The 24,549-nt window shown below is 41.4% G+C and overlaps 1 protein-coding gene across 9 annotated transcripts in view; it reads left to right on the forward strand.

Annotated features, from left to right (window-relative positions):
• Nucleotides 1-20,952, forward strand: part of nrxn3b (neurexin 3b) — a 395,380-nt gene extending 374,428 nt beyond the window's left edge. For 6 of the 9 annotated variants that reach the window (XM_017302188.1, XM_017302189.1, XM_017302184.1 and 3 more), the window contains 2 exons: nt 3,759-3,837; nt 18,066-20,952. In XM_017302188.1, coding sequence (XP_017157677.1) covers nt 3,759-3,837; nt 18,066-19,051 — 1,065 coding nt within the window. In that variant the 3' untranslated portion in view covers nt 19,052-20,952. Of the gene's footprint in view, nt 1-3,758; nt 3,838-15,431; nt 15,677-18,065 lie in introns of those variants that run through there. The other 3 variants (XM_017302192.1, XM_017302191.1, XM_017302190.1) reach the window with 2 other exon arrangements.
• The last annotated feature ends 3,597 nt before the right edge of the window (nt 20,953-24,549 follow it).

A 24,549-nucleotide genomic window follows, 5' to 3' on the forward strand; every position in this document is an offset into this window, starting at 1 on the left:
TCCCGTTTTAGCACCTGCCCCAATTCCCAATTTTGAGAAGTTGAAGTGCTGTGGTGGCACAGGGGTTAAGCACAACCCACATATGGAGGCCTTAGTCCTCGACGCAGCCGTCACAGGTTTGATTCCTGGCCTGGCGACCTTTGCCGCATGTCTTCCCCCCTCTCTCATTACCCTCTTTCCTGTCAATTCACTATCAAATAAAGGGCACTAGAGCCAATAAAGCCTTTAAAAAATAAAGTAGAGAAGTATTCATTGATTTATGAAAATCCCAATAAATTGTGTTTGTGTTGTACACTGACAAACTGAGGGAAAGTTACATGGCTGTGGATATTTTTTCTGAAACTTGTACGCTCTGAATTCACAACATTGATCCTTCCTGCAAGCAGAAATCCCTGATCACCTGGTGCTGCAGACCCCGTCTCTGTTTTCAAGACGAGCTTTAGCATTTTATTTTTTTAGAATACGGAGACACTGGGCTAATGAAACGCAGCGCAGCCAACGGTGTGAAAATGTTTCCTGAGCTGAGACGCCATCAGCTTCAGCTGCAGAGACACGCAGCGTGAACGGACAACAGAGCGTCAGTGTTCTTCGCTCCGTGTCATTCTCTCTCTCTCTCCGTCTTTTTTCTTCTTCTTCCGTCTTGCGCCGAGATGGTCTCGGGGCTAGAATCGCTGGAGCAGACTTTGAAGTGGCTCGGGCGTTTCATCTCCCCCCGCGTGCGCCTGCCTCCCACATCTGCTGCCATCACAATAACAAGCAGTAGCTCGTTTTCGGCAATAAGCGAGACTTTTTACGCCCCTAATGTGGCTTCAATAAATAATGCCGTGTTTACGGAGGGGCTCGTATTTTACAGCAATTTACTTCCTCCCCTCCCCTCTTGCTTCGTTTTGCGGATGGAGCGCAGTACGTAACGCGGCGTATCATGGACGCCGACGTGCATAAGCACATTTACAAACCCACTGCATAGCCCAGCCCCATCATGTGTAATTTCGGCGCGCGTTAGGAATATTCTTTGAAAAATCGTCTTTTTTTTCTTCACGCGGCACGAGGCCCAGCTTTCTATCGGGCCTGTTGACTACAGTGGAACAAGCACGGGGGCGCGTTTCATTAGTCTGTCAAACTCAATGATATTTAGAGCCCCACTCCCCTGGCCAGCGCTGGAAAACTCAATCAGCACTCTGATTTCATAACCCAGCTCGGTGACGGGGCTTATTTTATCGCCCCGCTGATTCATTCTAATAAATGCCGGCTGCCCAGCACGCCGCCGCTGAAATACAGCCACTCCTCCCTCCTTCTGTCCTCCATGGGTCGACCCGAAAAAAAAAAAAAAGCGGAGAGGAGAGGAGGGTGTAGAGTGGGGATAAATCAGAAATGTGGGAACTGGAGGGTGTAGATAATCCATCGCTGGGCCAGGTGTAGCCAGCAAGTTTGCCCACTCTCCTCACACGCGCAGACACACGCACGCACACACACACACACACACACACACACACACACACACACACACACCACTCTCTCCTCCCTCATTCCTGCACCCCTGCAGCACAAATCAGGGGCTGGGGAAGCTGTTGATCTGTGCGGGCTCACTGGGTCCATTGATTGTGGACGACGGAGGAGGAGAGGGGCGATAAATAATCGGGAGGCAGAGTGCGGAGGGTGAAGGAAAACAATTATCTGTGGAGGTGGAAAGCACATAAAGAGAAGAATGATAAACACTGTGAAATATGATTGACTCCAAGTGATATATTGGAGCTGAAGGACAGGCAGGGAGGTCTGTGAGCGCTGAGATATCCTTGGGAGGGAACGGCTTCCAGGTCCAACCGCATCCTGCTGCACGCGTTTCAGAAACTCTTGAAGATTTTTGTTTTGAGGTTGTTGTTTTTTTTAGAAACAGTTGCTTGGTTTGCAAATTATCTTTCAGGTACAACCTAGGGAATTTACAACGATGGGGTTCCACAGGACCAAGTTCTTGGCTCCCTGTTTTCTCTATATTTAACTCAACTTTTCAGTTCTATGTTGATGATACTGAAATTTACGTCTCAGCACGTTAACCACAACCACCTTAGCAAAGTCCTAGATGGTGCTCCACAAAGTTCAATTGTTGGCTTTTTATTCCCTTCATATATAAATGACCTAAGACTGAGAGATTCAAACTCATTTTGTTCACTTCTGTTTCTTTTGTCATTTCCTGCCCTCCACCTGCTCCTGTGGAAGTTTCCTTTCATCTCAAATACGCCTCTGTCACTCCACAACAACAGCTTTGTAACTTCATACTTACTGTAAATGCACAGAAATCCAATGATCAGTTTGTTCCATCTTTAAGAGAAGCTAAGTTGGCCAATTTTGGGAAACTTTTAACAAGTTTTTTGTCAACTTTTAATACTATCTTGTATTAATGATGCCTTGTTGTGTAAAAAGTTTATTTTCACATGAAAAAGTTGAAGCTGCTATGATTTTATTTTAGAAATAAATCTACCTTTTTCCTCTGTAACCTCATTTTGTAGAGTCAACCTTTTTATCTGTTATGATTAAAACAAATTACTGTTAATCAGTAATTGAAAAAAAAAAAAAAACAGATTTTTTACTCCTTGGCCTTCAACCCAGCTGAGACTTAATTTTACTTTTATTGGCATTGATTTGATCTGTTTAACTGCTCTGTTTTATTGTGTCCTAAATTAAGTTTGTAATTCATTATTGTGTGCTTAGTTTTGCCACTTTATTCTTATGCTTTTTTTTAAATCTTATTTATCACTGATGTTCAACGCCTTGTTTCAACTGTGCCGAGTGTGAAGAAGTAAAGTAGATGATAAAGTAAAATAACTAAAAGTTAATTTATTTCAACAATATTTGAAATAATTTGAAATAAGTAATATTTTATAGTTTCATCACACGCAGAGGGATTCAGTACATTTTGCTTATCATAGATAACAGCTAATAAAACCCCTAAAAAATTAAATTAGAATATTAAATATTAAACAATGTAGACATGTTATGCAATTGTCATGTAATAGGCCACACAATCTTTGCTGCTGCTATCAATGATACCTTCTGGATAAACCTAAAAAACATCACTGGAAAGAAGCTAATTAATTAAATTGTATCAGTGCAGTGTGTCAATGGAAAGTTGAGCAGAAAGAAAAAGTCTGCACAGGCAACAGTTTTAAGATTGTTATTCAAAGACTTCACAGCAAAACCGAATTTTGGGTCCACTGTATGTGAACAAAGTTTCATTACAAATGTGCACAAAACTTAGTTGATATTGCGCTAATGTAGAAAAATAAATACATTTACGCACTTGAGGCGATTCTGTTAAATAAAAAATGCTCCTAAAAATCCCATGTGAATAAGTTTGTTTTTGCAGTAAGTCATTAAAAATCATCCGCCAACCACCTCCTGTCGTTTTCCGCCAGCAGTAACGTCCAGTTGTTGATCACATGACTGGTAAGACGTGAAAAAAGTGTTCCCATTTAAGTTTTGTAAAATATACTATTACAAAAAACCACCTCATCCTAGTACAATAACTTGTTTTGAAAAACGTTCTTGTGGTCCCAATTTGTGCAATTTTACGTCCAACGCTACTTTTTGAATTCAATTAGCGAAATAAACCTGTCAAAGATCTAAATAAAATTCATGAATGGTTTTATGCGCCTTACTAGTTTGCTGTGTTCGCTCTAACTGAATTGTGTTGAGATCTTGATCCCAACGGGACGAACCGGTTTAAATAACCGAACCAATGATCGGGTTTCGTTTCCCCGCAGACGACGGACGACATCGTCTCGTCAGCCGAGTGCTCCAGCGACGACGAGGACCTGGAGGAGTGCGACTCGGGACATGCAGGTGGGATGAGTGTGTCGAGTTGTGCTTGCTCTGAGATCTGGTCTATTTCCTCCTTTGATTTCTTTGATTTGCCACCGAGGAGCTCCTCCTCTCAGCATCATGCCCTCCCCCTCCACCCCCCATGGGAGCTTCAAGTGTAACTTTGAAACAAACAAAATAGAAAAAGCAGCCCCCCCCACCACCACCACCCCACACTCCCACCCACCACAAAGAAGAAAAAGAAAAAAAAATTATGTGGGGAGTTCTCCGCAGTTTTCAGAACTGTTTTTTGGAGTTGCGTAAACGTACCCTCCCCCTGCCCCCCAGCCACGAACCTTTTAACAGGGAACATCGTCAGGGAACTCGGAAACAAGTTACACTGAGCTATGGGGGCCACTGGTCGCAGACATGACGCAGCGTTGATGCTAATTTTGTCTTCTCAGCACCGATTGAGAGCAAAACTTTACTGAACAAAGTGCGAAATTAGCATCAAGCCGCATGTCGCCTTGCATTGATGCTTCAAAATGTATCTGTCCCCCCCTCCGCCCCCCGTACATGGTTGAAACCCCCCTTGCTGTGCGTGTGTTGCCTTTCTCTCCCGACAGAGGATACATTTTGAGATTCTTTCGAGAACAAAGATGCTTTCAGCCTTTTAGATACTGTGATATGTAGCAGACTAACTGCAACAGAGCCTCTTCCTTCCTCCGCCCCCCTTCTCCCCCCTTCTTCTTCTTTCTCTTGTTTGTACCTCTGTTTCCTCGTCGGAGGCTTGCCTTACCTGAGACATTCTAATAGAGAACAGATATCCTCGAATTTCTGTGGGCACCGTCTCCCCCCCCCCCTCACCCCTTTTTGCCTTTTACACCACACACGCACACGCACACACACACGCACACACACACACACACACTCACAGGTATCACTTTGTGATCGCATCAAAGTGATAAGACACTCAGTTGAGATTGAAAATAAAAACAGCTGAAAATAAGCCCCCTCCCGCACCCCAGATTCAAAAGGAGTGGTAATTTTGAGGCAACTTGGGTTTGGAGGACTTTCCTTTTTTTTTGTGAGGAAGCAGCTGTCAGTCACACTTTCAGCCCTGAGAGCAGCTGGCACACATCCTAATAATGTGGTAAGAACCAGGAGACTGCGAGCCGTATTAAAACCGGCTCAGCTTTTGACAAGTTGCTCCCCTCGGGCCCTCAGGAAATCATTAACAGCTCAGGCTATTTGATTGCTTCACTGTCCTTCGAAATACCATCACCGCAGACTAATTGATGCTGCGCTAATCCGGCCAAACACGGCCCTGCTGAACGCCAAGCATATGTCCCCTTTTCTCTGCTAATAATATGACTGAATTTAAACAATCCCCCCCCCGTTTCCTGTGTGATGGTGCAATCACCTTTATTTATTTATTTGTCAGATTAGCTCGTTTTTTTTCACTGAAACTCATTAATCTTTCCGAGTTTAGTATATTTTTTTAACACAAAGTAACTTCCTGTATCTGCAACTTCAGCTAGCATGTGTTGCTGTGTTCAATAGGAGATTATCTAAAAGGAAACATCCGTAGCACTTCTACCTTTCTATATTTTGCCACATTTCAATTAAAACTGAAACGATCAATCAGATTAATATTGACGATTATATTGACGGAATATTGACGGATCAATTACTGAAATAATCAGTCACTGATTAATTGTTAACTAGAGTATACAGACTCAAAAAATGCCAATTGTTGAAAGAACAACACAATAAGAGTAATAACTAAGCCAAAACTTGAAAAAGTGCATATATTTTTTATTTAAGTTGGAAAAAAACCTTTGTCTGTAAATGTTTTTGCCCAAAGCTCCTTCAGTGGCAGTTTTAACTTAACCTGATCCAAATTCTGTAAAAACTCTTAAGCGCCTTTGGCTATCCAAAAATAAATCGGCAGATTATCTCTACTCCGTGTCGATGTTAAGTCCAGGAGAAAAGGCTGACTGAGTTTTTCACTTGTTAGTATTTTTCTGCTGCAGTTAAAGGAATGACGTTATCACATTCAGCCAATAAAATGTTTATTTTCTTATTATATAAAAGGGTTAAATTAAAAAGCTGCAGAACGTGGCAAAAAAACAAAACAAATTAATTGATTAATTATCTGAACAATTGCTAGATTAATTAATAATTAAAATAATTGTTATTGCAGCCCTGATTTCAATGTGTTTTATTGGGATTTTATGATGCAGCAACACAAAGTAGGGCATTCATGAAGCTTTTTTTACCGTGTTTCTCCAATTTTCTGGGGCCTCCCTAGTGCCCCCTAGAGTTTATGTTGGAGAACTGAGGTGAAGAAATAGGGTAATAAAAGAACAAGAATCAACCAACTTTAGGTAAAAAAAAAAAAACTGTAGAAAAAACATAAAACAGGTTGAGGGTAGAAAATAACATCCTAAGCGTTTCAACATGTCACAGAGCGCCTTCCGAAAACAGAAAGGTAAACCTGCAGCCGATACTGTAACACCATGAATCCACCCCACGGTAAAGCATGTTGGTGGCAGCATCATGCTGTGGGAATACGTTTCCTCAGCAGTCACAGGGAAGCTAGTCAGAGTCATAGGGGCTGAATACAAACACGCCTCGTTTTTCAGGTCTTATTCGTATAATTTTTTTCTTTTAATATTTTCTTCCACTTCACATTAATTCACCACAAATTGTGAAGTTTGTGACTGAAATGTTGCAAAACCCAAAAAAGCTCCAGCAGTGTGAATACTTTCACAAGCACGCTGCAAGTGTTTCTTTTCTTAAAAATCAAACCCAAGTGTTCTCAAAAGGTCAAAGTGCAAGCTTTTTTTTTTATCTCCGTAGAACACGGTACCCTCCCCTCATATAGTGGCAACATAGACACACCCATACCAACCGTGCATCCCACCATGTTGACACAGAAATTCATTCCCTCATTCCTCACTCCACCTCCAGTTGCATGACCTGCTGTCCGTTCTTTTCTGTCGCATTATTTATATTTGTTTTCTGTGATGCACATGTGAACATGAGCTGGGTTTGTTCAAGATTTTTTCTTTTGGTGTGTTTGTTGTTAATCTTTGGGGGGTGCCAAGGTGGGTAGAGTGATGTGATATTTTTCATTATTATTTTATTTCATTCTTCTGTTTTTTGTGCTGTTGTTCTGATTTTGACATCATCAACATCGCCATCATTATCATCATCGTCATCCGTCGACCATCCTCCAAGCAAGGCTAGAGCCGCTCCTCCCGTGTTTTTGCCTCATCTCGTGCCGCATGAACTTTTGGTGGTTGGAAAAAAAAAAATAAATAAATAAACTCAAACTCCTCCCCTCGCCCCCCTTCCCCTCTCACTCCCCCATCATCAACTTTGTGCCGTGTGGCTCCGACAGAAACATCCCCTGACCTCATTTTCAGCACAACGTAGGGAAACGAACGGCAACAAAAATCTTTTCTTGCCATCATTTTCTGGTTTGTTTTGGGTCTTCGTGCCGACAACCCCATACTGTCTTGAGAAAGTCGTGTGTGAAAGACTGTCCGCCCCCTCGCCCCCTTCCCCCCAACCACGTACACCTTCTCTTCACCCCTTCTGAGTGTTAACCCCTTCCTTTCCCTCCATTCTGAGTCAGCCTCTCTGCATATACATGTCTGTTTGAATGCAGATGGCATAAAAAGACTTTTATTGCCACAAAGTATATCTGTTTTTCTATTCTATCTGTTGCTCCAAGTAGAAGGCATTTGTGGCATGCTTCGACCCGGACTAACTGCTGTCAGTACCTCCCCGCTCCGCCCTGATCGTCACCCCTTCTGCTTTTGCATGGACATGATTGGCATCCATATTTTGTACTGCTGTCTTTCCACCCATAAATCCCAGGCTAACTCCCCCTCTCTCTCTCCCTCACCTGGCTTCGGCTACGTGTTAGTGCGCATGCTGGGGGCTGCGGCGGCGGCAGGTCCGAGCCTCGCCGACGTAACCCACAGCATCTCGAGGCGTCTTGTGTTGTGTGTTTTGCTCCGTCTGCAGCCTGTCTTGTCTGCTCTTCGTCTTGTGCTCATGTCGTCTGTTTGTTTTAAAAAATAAAAAATCTGTTAAACCTGCCCCCTTTGCCCCCGTACTTTACCCGCCCCCCCCCCACTGGGAGTTCCACATGAGAGAGAGAGCAAACAAGGACTGCACTGAAAGTCCTCTGTGCACATTTACCCAACAACATGTCAGATGTGTCAATAATGAAATTATTGGAGAAAAATAAGTTTAGAAAAAAGAAAAAAAAAGTCAATTCTGGGTTCGTTTTCCACTGATTAACTGTGCGGCGGCTCATTACCATGTAGTCAAAGCAATTTTGTGATTAATACGTAACTGCATGATTGCAATTAATGCAAATGACTCACAAATCTACAAATAGAAACCCCTAATGTTTGATTGGTAGGTACACAGCGCTACAGTCCCTTTTAAAGATATTAATTTTGTTGTTGTTGTTGCAGCCCATAATAAGGAGGGGAAAAAAGAGTCTCTTTTTACCACCTGCTCTGAAGAGGTGAGGAGAGGGCGTGTTGATAACATTAATCAAGTCTTTATTGCTTTTGCATCAACAGTTTCCCAGGAGTTGAATCGGGGAGACAACTCGGCAAAACTCTAGGAATTCCTAAAAGAATCAGAGCCGTCGACGCTGTGATTAGTTTCAATTCTGATTCGGCTTGTCAAAATGTCACGGCAACGGTAGACGCCGCGCCAGAAACTTGAGACAGATTTTGGAATATGTAAAAGCGAGAAGTGAATGAGTTCCAACTTTTGAGTTTTAGTTATATTTTTGAGCCTTAACGTGTTTATTCCTATGCTATCAATAAAGTGACAGACTAAATATGAGATGAAGCACCCGACCGGTTTAAAAGGAGTCAGTCATAGGATATAGAAACCTGGCAAAGACACCTGGATGCTTCAAAAACAAGTTTGAGCATCACTGTGGAAGCAGCTCTCTTTTTGCTAGTCTGGACCGTAAAGGAGCATCCCTGAAGCAGCAATTGTCACTGCCCATCAATCTGAGAAGGGTTATGCAGTCCTTTTTAAAATATTTAAAGTCCTTCACACAGAGAGGCAGCAGGTATAGGCAAAAAGTAGTTGCCAAAACATTAGACTCACAAAGTTCAGAAAAACTGATAAAACAAAGTTCTACATCTCAAACTCTACAAGCCTATGTTAGCATAGTAAATGTGGAAGCACAATGTCAAAGGACAATGGTGGAAAGACATCAGCAATTACCTTAAATAAGAAATAGTTGCTGTGCATCAATTTGTGAGGAGTTATGTCTCTTCTAAACCATTTGAAGTTCATCAAGTTACAGAGAAACATTATCTACAAGTATGAACTATTTAAAACAGACACAAATCTCCCAACAAATGTAATTATAGCTATGAAAAGACTTTAGAATAATGTCCTGGTTTGGATTAAAGACCCCGACATATTTCTTCCGAAGTACTGAAATCGGTTCTCATTTATGTAGACCTGTAACAGAAATTGCGTCTTGTTGTTTCTTTGTTTTTCTTTGAAATGTCTGATAGAAGCTAGCTTCGAGTTTTTAGCTCCTAATTAAAACCAATATTTGATTCCTTATGAGCAACACAAGCAGCCCGGCTGTTCCAGACTCAGTCACTGAAGCGCATCTTCGGACAGCCAGGGTTTTTGTATGTAGCAAACCAATATGCCATCTGTCAGGCTGGGACTTGTCAAGAGCTAGTAATGGGGGATAAAGTTTATCTAACATCAGCGACACTTCATTAGCTGTTCAATAATGTGGCCAAAGAAGCATAAGTGTCCTCGCGAGTCCAGTATGAGCAGCTACAGGCAAATTGGTGGAAGTAGTGGCAGAGCTGATTTGCATTTGCCTGGTTCCATGCATATTAAATGAGGCAACAGGGTAGAGCTCCATCAGAGGCATGAACTGAAATGAAAAGATAATCTTTAGGGAGGAAAAAGAAATGGAAATATGTCATTAGTGTGAGCATTGGTGTTATTTTAGCTTGTCGATCAATTCCAATAAAATCCAGCGCTGATTTGTGATTGCGGTGTCGCCCAGGATGTGGCGTTCTGCCTAGATTGACTCAGTTTTTTACTTCTTCCTGGCTCCCGTCTCAATAGAAACATGCAAAAGTAGGCTGTTTCACTCCTTTTTAAAAAAAAAAAACCACATAGACGTAATTTTCCTCCAGGGGGACTCACTATCCGTGCGCAAGTCAAGCCCATCATTAAAGAGAGAGTGTTTTTAACAAACAGGCCATAAATGGTCCTGCAGGCACCATTAGCCTCACCCTTTGATCAAGTGGAACACGGATCAAATGGATGGAACACATAAATAAGAGTGATATAAGCATAAACGTCTCCTCATGTCGTCTGCTTTGGATGGGTAACATTTGGGGTCTATTACTCACACCACTGCTTAGACGGAAAGGCAAGGATCTTCCCATTACCGCCTGTGAAGGGTGAGAGCGAGGAGGTAGAGGATGAGGTATGATAGGGATGCATCAGTGGGTTTCCTCGTGGCGACAACTCTGGCCTTGGTTACGGCCCGCTGGGGCGGCTGTCACTTCGACGCCAAGCTGAGATCAGTTTAAAGGTTATCCAGCTGACACACGTCCGCCGAGCGAAGGGGCGCAGACTAATGGCTGTGCAGCAAATGGAGCGGCTGACGGGGGCGAGTCGCCATGCCCGCCGGAGACGCCGAGTCAATGCACCGGCAGGCCGCCAGCCACAGGATGACAGATTAGGACCTTCTGAAAGCTCCGGAACAGAGTCGTTGGGTGGCTCTTCCATCCCTGAAAACGCGGTCTTCACTCGTCAGAGCAAGCTTTTAGAGGTTGGAATGAATGACCATCGGTGGCAATTTAGGCGTCTATTGGCTGAAGCGTAGCGTGCAGAGACGAGATAAGATATTTAAATGAGGCAGAAGGCTTTCGAGGGGCAAGTTTTTTGGGGAAGCTCAGCACACCGGCACAATCCCTGTCACTCCCTCTTGAGTGTGAGCTGATGGTTCCCTGGTAATCAGTTCGGCACCTCGGTGGAGGTGAAAGAATCTGCTACAGCAAGTTTCCAGGTACAATGGATGCGTCATAATGGGATTTCAGGGCCCAGAACCACTTGTCTCCCCCACATCTTGCCACATCAAAATCTCATTGACTCAGTTCAGCAGTCCGCTTTCGCCGCGCTGCATTGTCGAAATCCCTCGCACAACGCCGGGATTCATCTCCATCCGGAAACCTCAGCAAACGGCGGATAGACAGGCTGATCGGGCTGGGCAGAGAAAAGAGGGAAGGGACGGGGGGAAGAGTAGGAAAAAGTGTTGCTCTGAGTTTTCTGTGTCTGGAGCCCTGAAGCTGCTGATGTAGCCAATCAGATCAAGCAAGTTAAGTTTTTTAAGAAAACGGTAGGAACACAACCAGCAGAAGATAAGAGTCCTAAATATCACACATGACAAGCAAAGACTGAAGCATCAAATATAATAACTGAATACCAAAATTAATCTTTAAAACTAATTAAAAGTCACTTCAGTTTCTATTTAAATATTCCATGTCTAATTATTATCCCATCAAATAAACCCTAAGATAAGATCAGTCAACCTGCACAGCAACACAACCCAATCCAATAATTGTTTAAGCTTTTAATATTTAAGGCCATACAGAATAAATAGAGAAAATAAATGTTGTAATGAATATTTCTACTTGTGATCAATTAAATAAAGTTGGAAAATTCATAAGCCAGGTGTTCTTCCAGTGAAACTTTGGCATAATACGTTTAGGTAAACGTATTACATAATACGTTTGTGTTTATTTTTTATTTTACTGTGGAACATTTAACCCTTGAAGCTTTTGAGGGCCTAAACTGTTTTTTTATTCAACATTTTTGTTTAGAGATGTTACAACTATTTTAGTTCATCAATCATATGAATATTTATTTTTATAAATTATTATTGACTGAAATTAGGTATTTTTATTGAATGTATTTATTACAATTAAAAAGCAAATGTTCTTTTAATTTTTTATTCAGATAAAATGTCTCATACATACAGACACACAGATTCTAATTCTGGTTTATTGATTTTGTCCAACCGTATTTATTTATCATACGTAAAGATGTTTAATTATCTACTGAATACTGGCATGTTTGGATCTTGACAAAAGACTCCTAAAACGAGGTCCGGTTTGCAAACTGGATTTTCTGACCATTGTCAATCTTGGTCCGAAGAACACTGTTTCTTCAAAGGTCCTGACTTTGTTTTAGTTTAAATGGGAAGAAAAAACTGAGTAAGTGTCAGCAGGTCCAGGTGGAGAGCAGCGCAGGGGATAATTAAGAGCTAAAAAAGCCTCGCAGTAAAAAAAAAAAAAAAATCCTCATCCATCAGGCAAAGTTTGGAAAACAAACCCAATCTGGTTGAGCAAACTTATTAGCATTGTAATTTGTCTGCCTCAGATACGCAGCAAGACGACCGCTGCTTGTGCAGGAGCTTACACAGGATTAAAGTGTTTACCCAACATCAAGGTCTTCTGCACTGCCTTTTACTGGAGACCCCCTAACCGCACCAGCCACCCACTCCACCCCTCATCCAAGTGTTTTGTTGATACAGAGTAAAAGCTAACAGTTGCCGAGAGCCGATTGCCAAGCAGTGAAAGTGAAAGGAAGCAAACAAGCAGGGAAGTGCTGGATAAATAAGGCCATGAGACGGAATCAGCTGCAGCTTTACTGTTGTTCATCCAACTGGACAGTTTATGTTATTGGAATATCATCACAGCGACGACAGACCACAAATTCACTCCGATCCGTTCCTGGAGTTTCGTTTTTTTTTTATGCTAGATGAGCAGCGCTGGCGTTCTTTTCCAGGAACCCCCAAGCTGATATGTGAAGACAAACCAAACACTCGTCTCTTTAAATCCCCCGGAGGCATAAATAAACTCGCCGCCCGGCGCCCTCTTGTGGAACTCCAGATGTTTAACTGTCAAACAAAGGCTGTTGGTTATGCACGCAACACAAAGCATCAAATCATTTTACTAAAAAAAAGAAAAAAAAAAAGGGAGCTCGTTAATTACCGCCATGCTCCACCTCTTGATTAATTGGCGGATGTGGTGGGCTTAAATGCCATTTAATGTTGGTTATACATCACCCATAATGCACCTTCTCTCCCGCTTAACCACTAATGAATGGTTTTTGCTTGAGAAAATATCCCACAGCCCTTGATGGCAGTACCCTTTACTAGACCCCCCTTCTCATCCACCCAGCTTGCTGTATATGTTATTGTATCTTACTCTCCCTAAATGCAACTTACTTAAAGCATGCATTAACCCAACTTCTTACAGTGGAACTACGAAATCCAAAGAATCAAACGAAAGAACCCACCTGTTTTCCCCCCCCTCTCTTTCTCTGACGTACATCCAGACTGCACGCCCTGTCCCGTGTTTAAAAATACTAACAAGAGAAATGTAACGAAGTAACTAATAATAAGCGTATTATTAGTTATATGAAGGTGGTGACATTTTACCTATAAGCTGTCCCCCCCCTCTCTTTGTCTGCCTCAGTGTGTGCTTTCTGGTTGTTCATCTTTGATAGTGTGAGAGACTCAATGCCTTTCTTTATTTGTTTCTTTCTTTGTTTCTTGCTTGCTTCTTGTCTTTTTTGTGCATATATGTCAACGCACATATATGCAAAACTATGTTTCTTTTTTTCTGATAATGTCAGATTTTTAAACTTTTCACAGCTAATTTGATGAGAACTGCTGATGTTTTGATGATTTTTCTTTTCTTCCTGAAAGGGGTAGTTCAGGATGTTTTAAAGTGGGGTTCTGTCAAAAGGTTGAGCCTTTAGTGTCTTTTCTGCTGTGGATGCATTTCTTGTCGCCTTCATTTAGAATAGATCCAGGTTTAGTTGCTCCTGGAAGCCGAAGCTAGCAGCTAACCAAAGAGAGGGCAAGACCAAAGTGGACTATTACTTTCTTAAAATAACTTTAATGTACAAAAACGTCATAGTGGTTTATGTTATTGACTCATAATCATAATCACATGCACACAATCACTTTATTTTGGCCTATAACCTACAAGAACTGTGTTTCTTAATGCATCAAAATATCTTTGCAGGTGGTTTCCCCCAATGACCTCATCGGTTGTTATGTTCAGTTTTATTTTCATTATATCTTTCTTTTTTTTTCATAAATTTAGAGAGATAGTATCATGATTGCAGGGACAATTTTTTCTCTCTTTGCGTTTCTAAAAACATGCTTTCACTTTCATTGACTATCTCAAGTCTGTCTCTGATTGGTTAGCTGAGACCTTGGGACGTTTCCTCTCCCTGGCAGCAGCCACCTGTGAAGAGATGGAAGGTTTTAGGAACAAACCTTAAAACCCATCATCAAGAGATCTTGTTTGTTGGTTCTGGAGGTGTCTATCTACTCCCTGAGCTGACCAGATGTCTGTGAAATACATTTGCATGAAATGCTTTGGTTAGCATCGTGCCCTATGCTGCGCTAGTCTACTATTCTGCAAGTCTGTGCAAGATTCCCTTTTTTTCTCTAATATTGAGAAAAAAGTTTCTAAGTTGACACTTAGGAACTTTCTTAGGAACTCTATTTAAATTATTTAATGTTATTTTGGTGTCAAAATCTAAAAGTCTTCAGACTCATTTTGATATTACTGGGTAATTAAACTTAATCCTATGTTGACTGTTGTTGTGAATTCATCTCAAATTGTTCAGTCTTAGCCCAGACGATCTGCTGTTCCAGTCGGGTTATGCTCATCCCACACAAATGTAGGATCTTATTCAAAACTCTGTGCTGCCATCTAGTGGTTGACGTTGAGCCTAATTTTGGCTAACTTATTCCTAAATTTACTCTTTTATGGTATATTGTGATAAAAAATGTTTTTACTTAATTTAGCATCTGCGTGACTAAAGAGACCCAAGAGATAATATAGTTAAACGTATCTTAATGCTCGCTAGACAAACATGGCAACAGTTTGAAGGTAAACGGTATCACACAGCCGTAAAGTGCTAAGAGTATTTCATTGTATTTTTTGTTAGAGTTGTTCACTTTGGTCTTGGCCCATGTCAGACTGGCCATTAGCTTCGTTCTGAGCTCATCCAAAATGAAGATGCCAAAACTGTCATCCACTGTAGATAAGACATCAACTCCTCACATCCTTCAAACAGAACCTCACTTCAAAAAGTCTCGAATTGTCCCTTTTATTAGAATAATGCTTCCTCTTTTCCCTATGAAGTTCTTCCTGTTTCAGGTTTTTGATATTGGGTTTCAAATTGCTACGCCTTTATTTGAGTTTCAAATTGACTGCTTTCATGGAGAAAAAAGAGAAGCCACCTCCAAAGTAGACTCCCCCCAAACCTCCTGCCACTGTTACTGAAAAAGTTCTTCCAAACTGTTTATGTGCTTATCTTTCACATTCACCTGTTCTTAAATAGCTTATCTCTAATTTGGAATTTGGGATCGAATCAATGAATGTCGAATTTTTTGTGCATGGCAAAGAAGTTGCAGCTTAGGGTTTGTAAAACTGTCAGTGTTGAGAGTGCTGTTCTCTTTTGTAGATGGGCATGTATATGCTCATTGTTTGTATATCCCCATCCCTTCCTTACAGCCAAAAGCTCTAATGCCGCCCGACCGCTTCGTGCCGCCTTTACATGGACATGGCAACTGATGTACACGTTCACCCCCATCTATGTCATTTCCTTCCTAGTATGTTCATAGGTCCCACCCCGTCTCACGCTCCCTCTTCCCAAGCCCTTTACGTAGAGACTCTTAAGATATGTACAGTTCATTTTGTTCATGACTGATGAACAAGTAAATGTTGAGCAAAAAGACGCAGGACAAAAAAAAAAAAAAGCTAGAGTCGTCTGATCAGGCTGTAGATATTTACCGAGATTTAACCATAAAAGTAGGAATCATAAATGTACAGTTTTTCTTTTTTATAAGACGGAATAAATTTTAAAAATAGAAAGGAAAAAAAAAAGAGCAGAATGGCGAAGATTATTTTCATGTCATGTGTGTGGATGTATGTGTTGTTGCCTCCCTATACCATCCTGTCTAAACAGAGAATAATATACTACGTAACCAGAAGCTGTTAAAGAGAATCTAATCTGTCCGAAGGCATTCTTACACAACTTTTTTTTGTAAATTTTGTTTTCTTCCTGCCAAAATCATGCGGGCAATTTGTTGATGTAAGTTGAAAAAAGCCGATGGTATGCTTTCTTCCTTTTTTTGTAGGCTTTTATGATTTTCCAAGCTGACTTTTGGTTTTCTTTACCTGTTTTCCTTCTTACCTATTACTAATCCTTTATCTGACTAGCTCTATCTGTGGCTTTACTTTGTGAATGTTTTATTCTTTCTTTTATTACAATGTTTGCTCTAATTCCAAAGTCTTTTTGCAATGCCTTAATTACTATTTTGTTACTTTATTGTTTCTTTTGTTTTCACTTCCATTCTGATTTTCTTTATTGTTCCAAAAGGTTTGCATCTCTTTATAGTGCCGTTTGTGAGCCTTTGCAATGTACAAACAAGCCACTTTGGCAGAACGAAATGCAGTTTCAATTGACATCTGAATGTTTCAGACTCTTTGTAGTAGCGTCCTGTTGGTACATTTGTGTATTAGGAATAGACAGTTATGGGGAAGGGATTGATTTCTCTGGTTTATATGCCAAAATGGGGAGCACAAGCTGTTACAAGCAAGATTCGAGTCCCACCAAGTCAGAAAACATTCAGGTGTCGCTGAACTGCCCGGTGCCATTGTGGTAACTGTAGGGTCAAAAGGCAAGAGGCTAGGACAACTAGGGGAGCCCACTGAAGCTAAGGCAGCTAGATTATCCTTACACACTTTGGAGTCGTTCTACTCCAAAACCTTTTAATTTTTTTTTTGTTAGTTCAAGTAGTCTTTAGGGCTAAAAAGCACAAACATGGGTAAACGACAAGCCAAAAAGGCTCAACATTGCACCAGTACTGTGCAAATAGAGCCCAACATCACTTAAAGAACACATAGACAGCTTACAAACACTCTCTGAAGCTGTGCACTGTACAATCTCTATACACTGTTCGTCGCAGTATGTTATTTAAAGCAGTTCAAGATTATTCAATTACCACACAAACCCTTCCCAGGAGTCCACAAGCACTGTACCAACACTAACTGATACCCAGCCTGGTAATTTCTTACACAAGTTTAGTCAATTCTAATCTCAAATGCAGTACAAACCCTGTGTGTACAAACCCCGTATGACACTGGAAAATACAACACAAACGACGTGCAAATGTCATTCAAACACTGTACAAATGCAACACAAGCACCTTGCAAAGATCATACCGTATACATACCCTATTCAACACTGTCCAAACATGGTGCAATCTGTAGAAATGTAAAAATACAACACAAAAACACCAGACAAGGTTAACTTGCTCTAATCTTCTAGTCGCTCAGAGACGAAGGTACATCCCTTCTAAATGTTTGTGATTCACATTGTGCATGCATTACAAACTTTTCTATTTCCATTTTTTCATGAATCAGTAAACAAGAATCTCCCTCTTTTCTGTGTAGGAATGAAGTCTTGAGGTTAGACTTAAAGACATTTTATGTGAAAATCCTAGACTTAACAGAGCAGTTCTTTTTTTGCTAAAGTTTTTTTTTTACTTTGGTTTAGGCCCAATAACATAACTCTATTACAAACAGGTGGTAGTATGGCTTCTTTTTATACTCAACAGTCCACCTTTTGAAGTCAACACTCAGGCGGCAATAAAACAGCCCATTTAAGTCGTTGCTGACAGAATCATGTAAAGGTAGCAATTATAGCTCACCGCATAAGAAAACGGGTCAGCATGAATCTCAGTTCTGCTGCGGTCTGAATGTAAAGGAGATGTAGGAGTTAAAATGAGGTATCAGTTTGATGTGGCTCACCCTTGTGCATCCCTCAAAGCCTTTTGATGCAATGTAAACTTCATTTATGGCTGTTTTTCTTTTTCTTTTGTTCCTTTTTAGTTCTAGTCTTGTTTGGTTCTGAGTTTTATTGGTTTTGCACTGGTACAGTGTTTCTATTCTTTCATCATTTCCTTTTTGGTTTTCTTTTTTTCCATATCGGGCTTTGCTTCTTGCATTTTTCAGTTTTCTCTTTTTTGTTTGGTTGTTTTTTGTTTTTGGTTTTTTTGGTGTGTGTGTTTGACTTGCTTCTTGCTTTGGTGGCGGGAAACTTTCTACCCCCCTGACTTCTCTCTCTCTGTTTCCGCTTTGCAGGAGGGGAGCTAGTCATCCCCGTGCTAGTTGAGGACCCCATAGACATCCCTTCTGTTTCCACCCGTTCACCCTTCATTCCCCTCCCCCCGACCCTCCGCCCCGTCCTCACCATTATTGACACCACCAAAGAATCCTTGGCCATGGCCACTGAGGCGGGGGTACCTTGCTTGTCGGACCGAGGCAGCGATGATTGTGATGGTGGTGATGATGGTGGTGATGATGATGATGATGATGATGGCATGGTGATTTCGGGGTTTGGCTCTGGCGAAGCTTTCGACTCTAGCCTGCCCCCGACTGACGATGAAGATTTTTACACCACCTTCTCCCTGGTAACAGATAAGATCTTGACCACATCGGCTTATGAAGGCGGCTACAAAGCTCTCGTGCCCAAGTGGGAACCCAAGGACTTGAGGCCTAGCAAGGCCTCAGAGGCAGGCAGGACTACACCCGCCTCGCCTCTGCCGGACATCCGGGCCACACCGGCGGCGGCGGTCCCCTCAGACATGCCACCCAAGCTGCCTGCAGGGAAAATGGACAATCGCGAGGTCAAACCTCTGCAGCCAGACATGCCAGTCCTGCTGCCCCGGCCGACATCCTTTGATGTGGACGGCACCAAGCCAAGGGGCCCCTTCATCACCTCACCCATGCTGCGCACAGTACCTGCCGCCTTGCCCACGGTGCCCGGTGTGGTGAGGCGCGTGCCGCCCGGAGCCTCGGAGGTGATCCGTGAATCCAGCAGTACCACGGGCATGGTGGTGGGCATTGTGTCAGCCGCTGCCCTCTGCATCCTCATCCTCCTCTACGCTATGTACAAGTACAGAAACAGGGACGAGGGTTCCTACCAGGTGGACGAAACGCGCAACTACATCAGCAACTCTGCGCAAACCAATGGCGCTGTGGTGAAGGATAAAACGCCCAGTGGCAGCGCTAAAGGCAGCGCCAGTAGCAAGAGACCGAAAGACAAGGATAAGGAATATTATGTATAGAAATCGAATCATTTCACAACACCTGAATAAACTCTTTGGAACAAAGCTAAAAAAACATTTTGACAGTACCATATTGGCAACTGTGATTTAAAAAGAACACATTTTCTTGAGAACTCTAGACTCGTGGAGTCGCTTACAGACGAACTTCAGCTCACGGGAGCTCACTTACTATTGTAAGCGATACAAAGAGACGATGCAGTACGACTCCATCGGGATGATTTGAAAAGTTCCCGCTGGAGACATTCGACGGTGTGAATTATCACTAGAACACCCCGACACGACCCCAAGTGACTGTGAAGAGGTGTGTAATCCTTGGAGTTCTACTGACCCCCCCCATCCATTGTAACCCTGTAAAATACGATCACTGTCATTTTGGCCATTCTGAGCATGCATGTGAGGTGTATGTGATGTGGTGCTGGCATCTGTGTAAGTGAGGGACCTCAAGAAATCATGATTGTTGGGGAAAGTTGGAAGTCAAAACACTTTTTCTTTTTTCTTTTTTTTTTTTTTTTTGCTATTCAAACGTTAAATGTAGCCGTCATGGACGCAACATGAGGTAACGTATACATGTGCTTAAAAGTGTCTTTTTTTATCGGTTGTTTTCATTTATCCCTTTACTTGTGTATCTATTTATTAAGATGAATGATTTTCTGTCTGTTGTCAAAGAAACTAATGGCCAGTTGAGGCTGACTAGACAGTGTTCAGTCGCCGTTGATTGTGTGTCTCCAAATTTTTTGCTCCCTTGGCAACCAAATTTTAGATGGTCCTCAAGCTTGCAGGAGCAAGTTAAGCTTTCAGAGAAGGTAAATATATAGTCATTTATTGAAATTAGATTTTTAGTATAAAAAATCTGACATATTTCTCCTTTATTTTACGTTTTTAACTGACCTGCTGTGTTAAAACAAAACATACTTTATGTCTGCAAACAGTGTAACTGTCACGGTCAAAGTTTGGTAAAAGTAAAACGTAGGGTTAAAAACGTACTGCAGTGTGACCAAGTACATTTTTTTTCTTCAGTTTTCACTGAAAACTGTGTCAAAACAAAAATGTTTACATAGTTTATTACAGCTAGCCAGTGTGCTTGGTGACTCATTACTGTACAGAAAAAGGCATTTTTCTGTAGGTTTTTTCTTTTTTTTTGGTCCTCCTGATGTCCAGACAGTTGTACATTTGACTAGATTTAATTAATTAATTAATTTTTTTGCTGTAGCAACATGTCTTTTTTTTTTTTTTTTTTTGTTTGTCCTGGAGTAAATAATGGATGTCCACAGGAAGTAGTCTGGAGAGACAGGAAGTCTAGTCTCTCCGGAAGGCGTTTCTTTTCAGTCGCATGAAAATTCACCCATCCGACGCTGTCTACACCAACCCTCAGATCTCAGCGAGGGTCTTCTTCTGAAATTATGTTTTCATCATGTTATTTATTTTTTTATTGGAAATCTAAAACAAAACAAAAAAATACCAGTATAAGATAATAAAGACTGATTATGGTGGATTTGGAGATCTGTGCTGGCACCTTACTGACTTTCTTTGTTTTTGCTTTTTGATTTCATTTTCACTGTGACGTTACTGTCTTGTCTGCTCAACTTGTCAATTTGCTTTTTTCTCTCTTTTTTTCAGTTGTATAGTTAATTTCACGTCTCATTTATATGACATTATGTTCCAGGAATTCAATGTTTTTTATGTCTTTATTTATTGAAGAAATTAGCTGTCATTCATTTACATGCAAATCAGTGTGTATTTTTCTTTTTCATTGTTTTTTTTTTGTGTGTGTGTGTGGGGGTGCGTGTGGGTGTGTGTGTGTGTGTTGGTACTTGGCTTTTTAAACCAGTTTAATTATTGTCTTCTGCTCCCTTGACTTCAAACAATTCCCAGAAATAAAAAAGAAAATGTTCCCAAATGTTTTGGATGTTCAGCTGTGGGTGTCTGTCACTCATTCGTTCACCTCACATTATGAAAGCAGGAGGCGGCGCCGCAACAAGATGGATGCCAAAGACTCATCCCGTTTGCCGTTGCTTCGCCGGTTTCCTTTCATACCCTAAAAGTGCTGCCATTTCTATTCAAATGAAGCGCAGAGCAGCTCAGAACCGTCGTTTACCTACAGACGATTATGCAAATCCACACGCACATTCTCAAGCAACAAGAGAATTTTGAGGGTCCAAAGTCTTCGCAACGTGGTAGGAATGGCTTTCAGCTTGAGCTGAGTCTTTGTGAGAGATCACACAGCCAAATGAGAATCCCCACAACCACGCCGCTCCGTTATGAGCTCCTCGACCGCAGGAGCACCTGCTTTCCTTTTTTTTTTTTTTTTTCTAACTCTGTCCATATTTCCTGCAAATGGGCCTTCGCAGAGCTGGTCATTAACTTGCAATAGCCCATTGATGTAGGATATCAGTGCAGCATGTGTGAGTATATCCAGCTCACACAATGACTACATATTAACTCATTCATCCTGCCACAGGCGAACAGGGAGCCTGAGGGGCCGGCGGAGATCCATTCAACTGAGGGGACTTTTTTCCCCATTCTGAGCCATTTACAATGAGAAATTGTATTTGCTCCTCCAAAAAAAAAAGAGATTTATATTGTTTGAGTCAGTACGATGGAGGTTAATGTATATTAATTTGAACAAGCAGCGGCGCTCGGTCCAAGACGTATCGCTACAATAATGGCAACTGCGGAAGCAGCTAAATCTATACAGGAGTTTGTCATTTGTGTTAGAAGTGGATCTCTCCCCCTCCCCTCCCCCTTTTGGCTTTTTTTAAGCGTTTTCTAAGATGCTCCAGTGTCTTTCGCTCCCACTACTTTCAAGGTGTAGGGCGTTTTCCAGCAGAACGGTTCCAGTTCTTAATTTGTTTTACAAAAACGGTTAAAAACCAGCTTGGTTTTCCACAGCCGGAGAATCAGTGTGGTGCTCCAATCATTACCTCGCCGAAAACGAGTGTTTGGAGAGAATCGCAGTGCAGCGAAGCACTTTCTACGACACAAATCCAATTATTTCTCTCTGTACTTCAGCAAATACCGTCTTAATAGAAGAAGGTACATTTATGAATGCAATTTTCTGTTACCTGTAGTGTTTGTGAATGCTTTTTACAATCCCAATTTGCTGCTTTTTGATCAGTATTAACCAGCTAGATTGCAAATGGGAGTCGAACACAAAATATCAGGCAGGATTTAGAAGACTGATGGAGCTTACAAGTGGAATTAGAAATAATGTTCATAGATTCAGCTCTAAATTTGTCACACTAATCAGTTTAATTAGGACCACAAATATCCAGCAACTTTTACTCTAAAATCCATCTGATGCAGCCAAATCTGCATGTAACTGGTTACATTAAGCTTGACGAAACTCATATTTCTATCTATTTTTCTTTGTTTTGTCCAACTTGACTCCCACCATCACATGACTAGGGTCATGTGGTGACCAGACCTGAGCTCGTTTTCCATGACAGATAGCCTTCTGAGTATATGTTATATATGTTTATATTTCTAGTGTGACTCAATTTAACAATGTATATTGTGGATATATTCATTGTTGGTGGCACATAATTTTACTAAGTGGATTTAAAGTAAATGGGGCTGAATAAGAATGCATGCAAGATTTTCCAGATTTTATTATGTAAAGACACCAATAACAATGAATCAGTGGCGGGCACACTTATGCTAATGCGCTAATAGCAGAGCTAATTTCTCATTTTACCCTTTAGCATCTAGGCTAACTTATAAAAGATTTAGGGATTTAGCATTTTTGCTAACTTACGAAATGTTTAGCACTTTATCATTTCTTCTAACTTCTAAAAATGTCTAGCGTTTTAGCATTTTTGCTCGCTTTCAAAATGTCTAGCACACTTAGCTTCAGCTAAATTAATTTTTAATCAATTTAAAGTCCTCCAAAGCTTGTATTGTTTATGTTTTTGTTTTTTTCCCCTCATTCAAATGATTGTTCATTAGCAGGCTTCAGCAGATGTCTGACATGCTGAGGACAAATTTGGTTGGACTGTTTGAATCAGCCGTGTTGAAGCTAAAACTTATCTAAAGATGGCTGGAGCTGCTCTGTTACAATTAAATGCAGTTTTTTTTGTTGTTGTTGTTGCTTTGTAACAAATTGTGAAAAAAATATTTTGCAAGCCACTGTAATTAGACAATTATTTGGATGCTCAAACTGAGAAATCACAGTGTTGGTGATTAAAGCATTAATAACAGCTCAAGGAAATTAACAGAAGACATGCCAGCTTAGTGAAGCATTTCCTGGAATAAAAGCGAACGTCTTCATCATGATCCTTAAATCTGAAGGCTTGTTACTGGCCATTTTGTCCACCACTTGCATCAACGGGACGGCGGAACATATCCATCGAATATTAATTTGTTCACACGGCTGTTGGCAGACACAGTTTATTGATTGGATTTCGTGTAGTGACGACTTTGTCCTTTCAGTCGAATTAATAGAAGTGGATTACATCAGTCGCGCTGATGTCAGCCGGATAATTCATATCTTAATTGACAGAAAAACAATCTACATTTGCTAATGGCTTTTCCAAATGGCTTTCTGCGTGCGTTCGGCAGCATTAGTCGGGCCCTTCTCCCTGCGGGCCTGTAGGCTCCGCGGAGCAGAAACCGGCTCCCCCTCATGCATTAAACAGCTGACAGCTGACCTGTCATGAAATTTTTACTCCAGCTAATGAACTGGTTAATCCCATTTAAACACTTTATGGGATGTTTTCCTTCATGTAAAACAGCATTGTAAGGCTGATCCGTCGCCGATTGCGGCTTCTGTCGCTCGAAAAGCGCCTTCCGCATCTGCATTGTGATGGATCCGCTGAATAGATTGCGGGATTCAGTTGTGTTGTTTTTTGGAGGGTTTTCTTTCTCTCTCTCTCTCTCGATAAAGATTTAGGAGGGCGGCTGAATCCTCCACAGACCGAAAGCAAAGCAGCTGTGAAGGCGACGGTGATCACTCCTGACAGGTAAAATATGAGCCCGCTGACCTTAACACCGGCGTTATGAAGGACACGCACATACAAACAGTCATGCGTGAAGCTCAGGTAGAAGTGTGACTGGCTGCCGAGGTGTGTGTACGTGTGTGGCATTGTTGAAACAAAGTTTGCAGTAGGGAAAAAAAAAAAAATCGAATAAATAAAAAGGTAAGTGTGGGTTAAGCATTCGTATTCAGACATCTCAGCAGGCGCGCTTGGCAGAACAGTCAGGTATACATAAATGCGTGTGGTGTTCCAGAAAAGAACAAACCTCTAGATTTAAGGTTGTTACACATTTTTGGGTATGATTATGCTCCTATGTGTTGGAGGCTGTTTGGTTGTAAATGTGAAGATAAAAGCAATATAACAAATCGCCATTGGTGGCGCTGTTGCTGTGCACAATGAGATGTGAGCTGAACATGTAACAAGAGGAAGATGAAGTTCCCCGTTCCTGAATAAACGTTGCCATGTGCTATCTCCAGTTATCTGCTTGAATATTATTTTATTTGACCTAGTGTATCATACACAACA

The sequence above is a fragment of the Poecilia reticulata genome, linkage group LG21 (assembly GCF_000633615.1).
Source record: "Poecilia reticulata strain Guanapo linkage group LG21, Guppy_female_1.0+MT, whole genome shotgun sequence".
Lineage (NCBI taxonomy): Eukaryota > Metazoa > Chordata > Actinopteri > Cyprinodontiformes > Poeciliidae > Poecilia > Poecilia reticulata.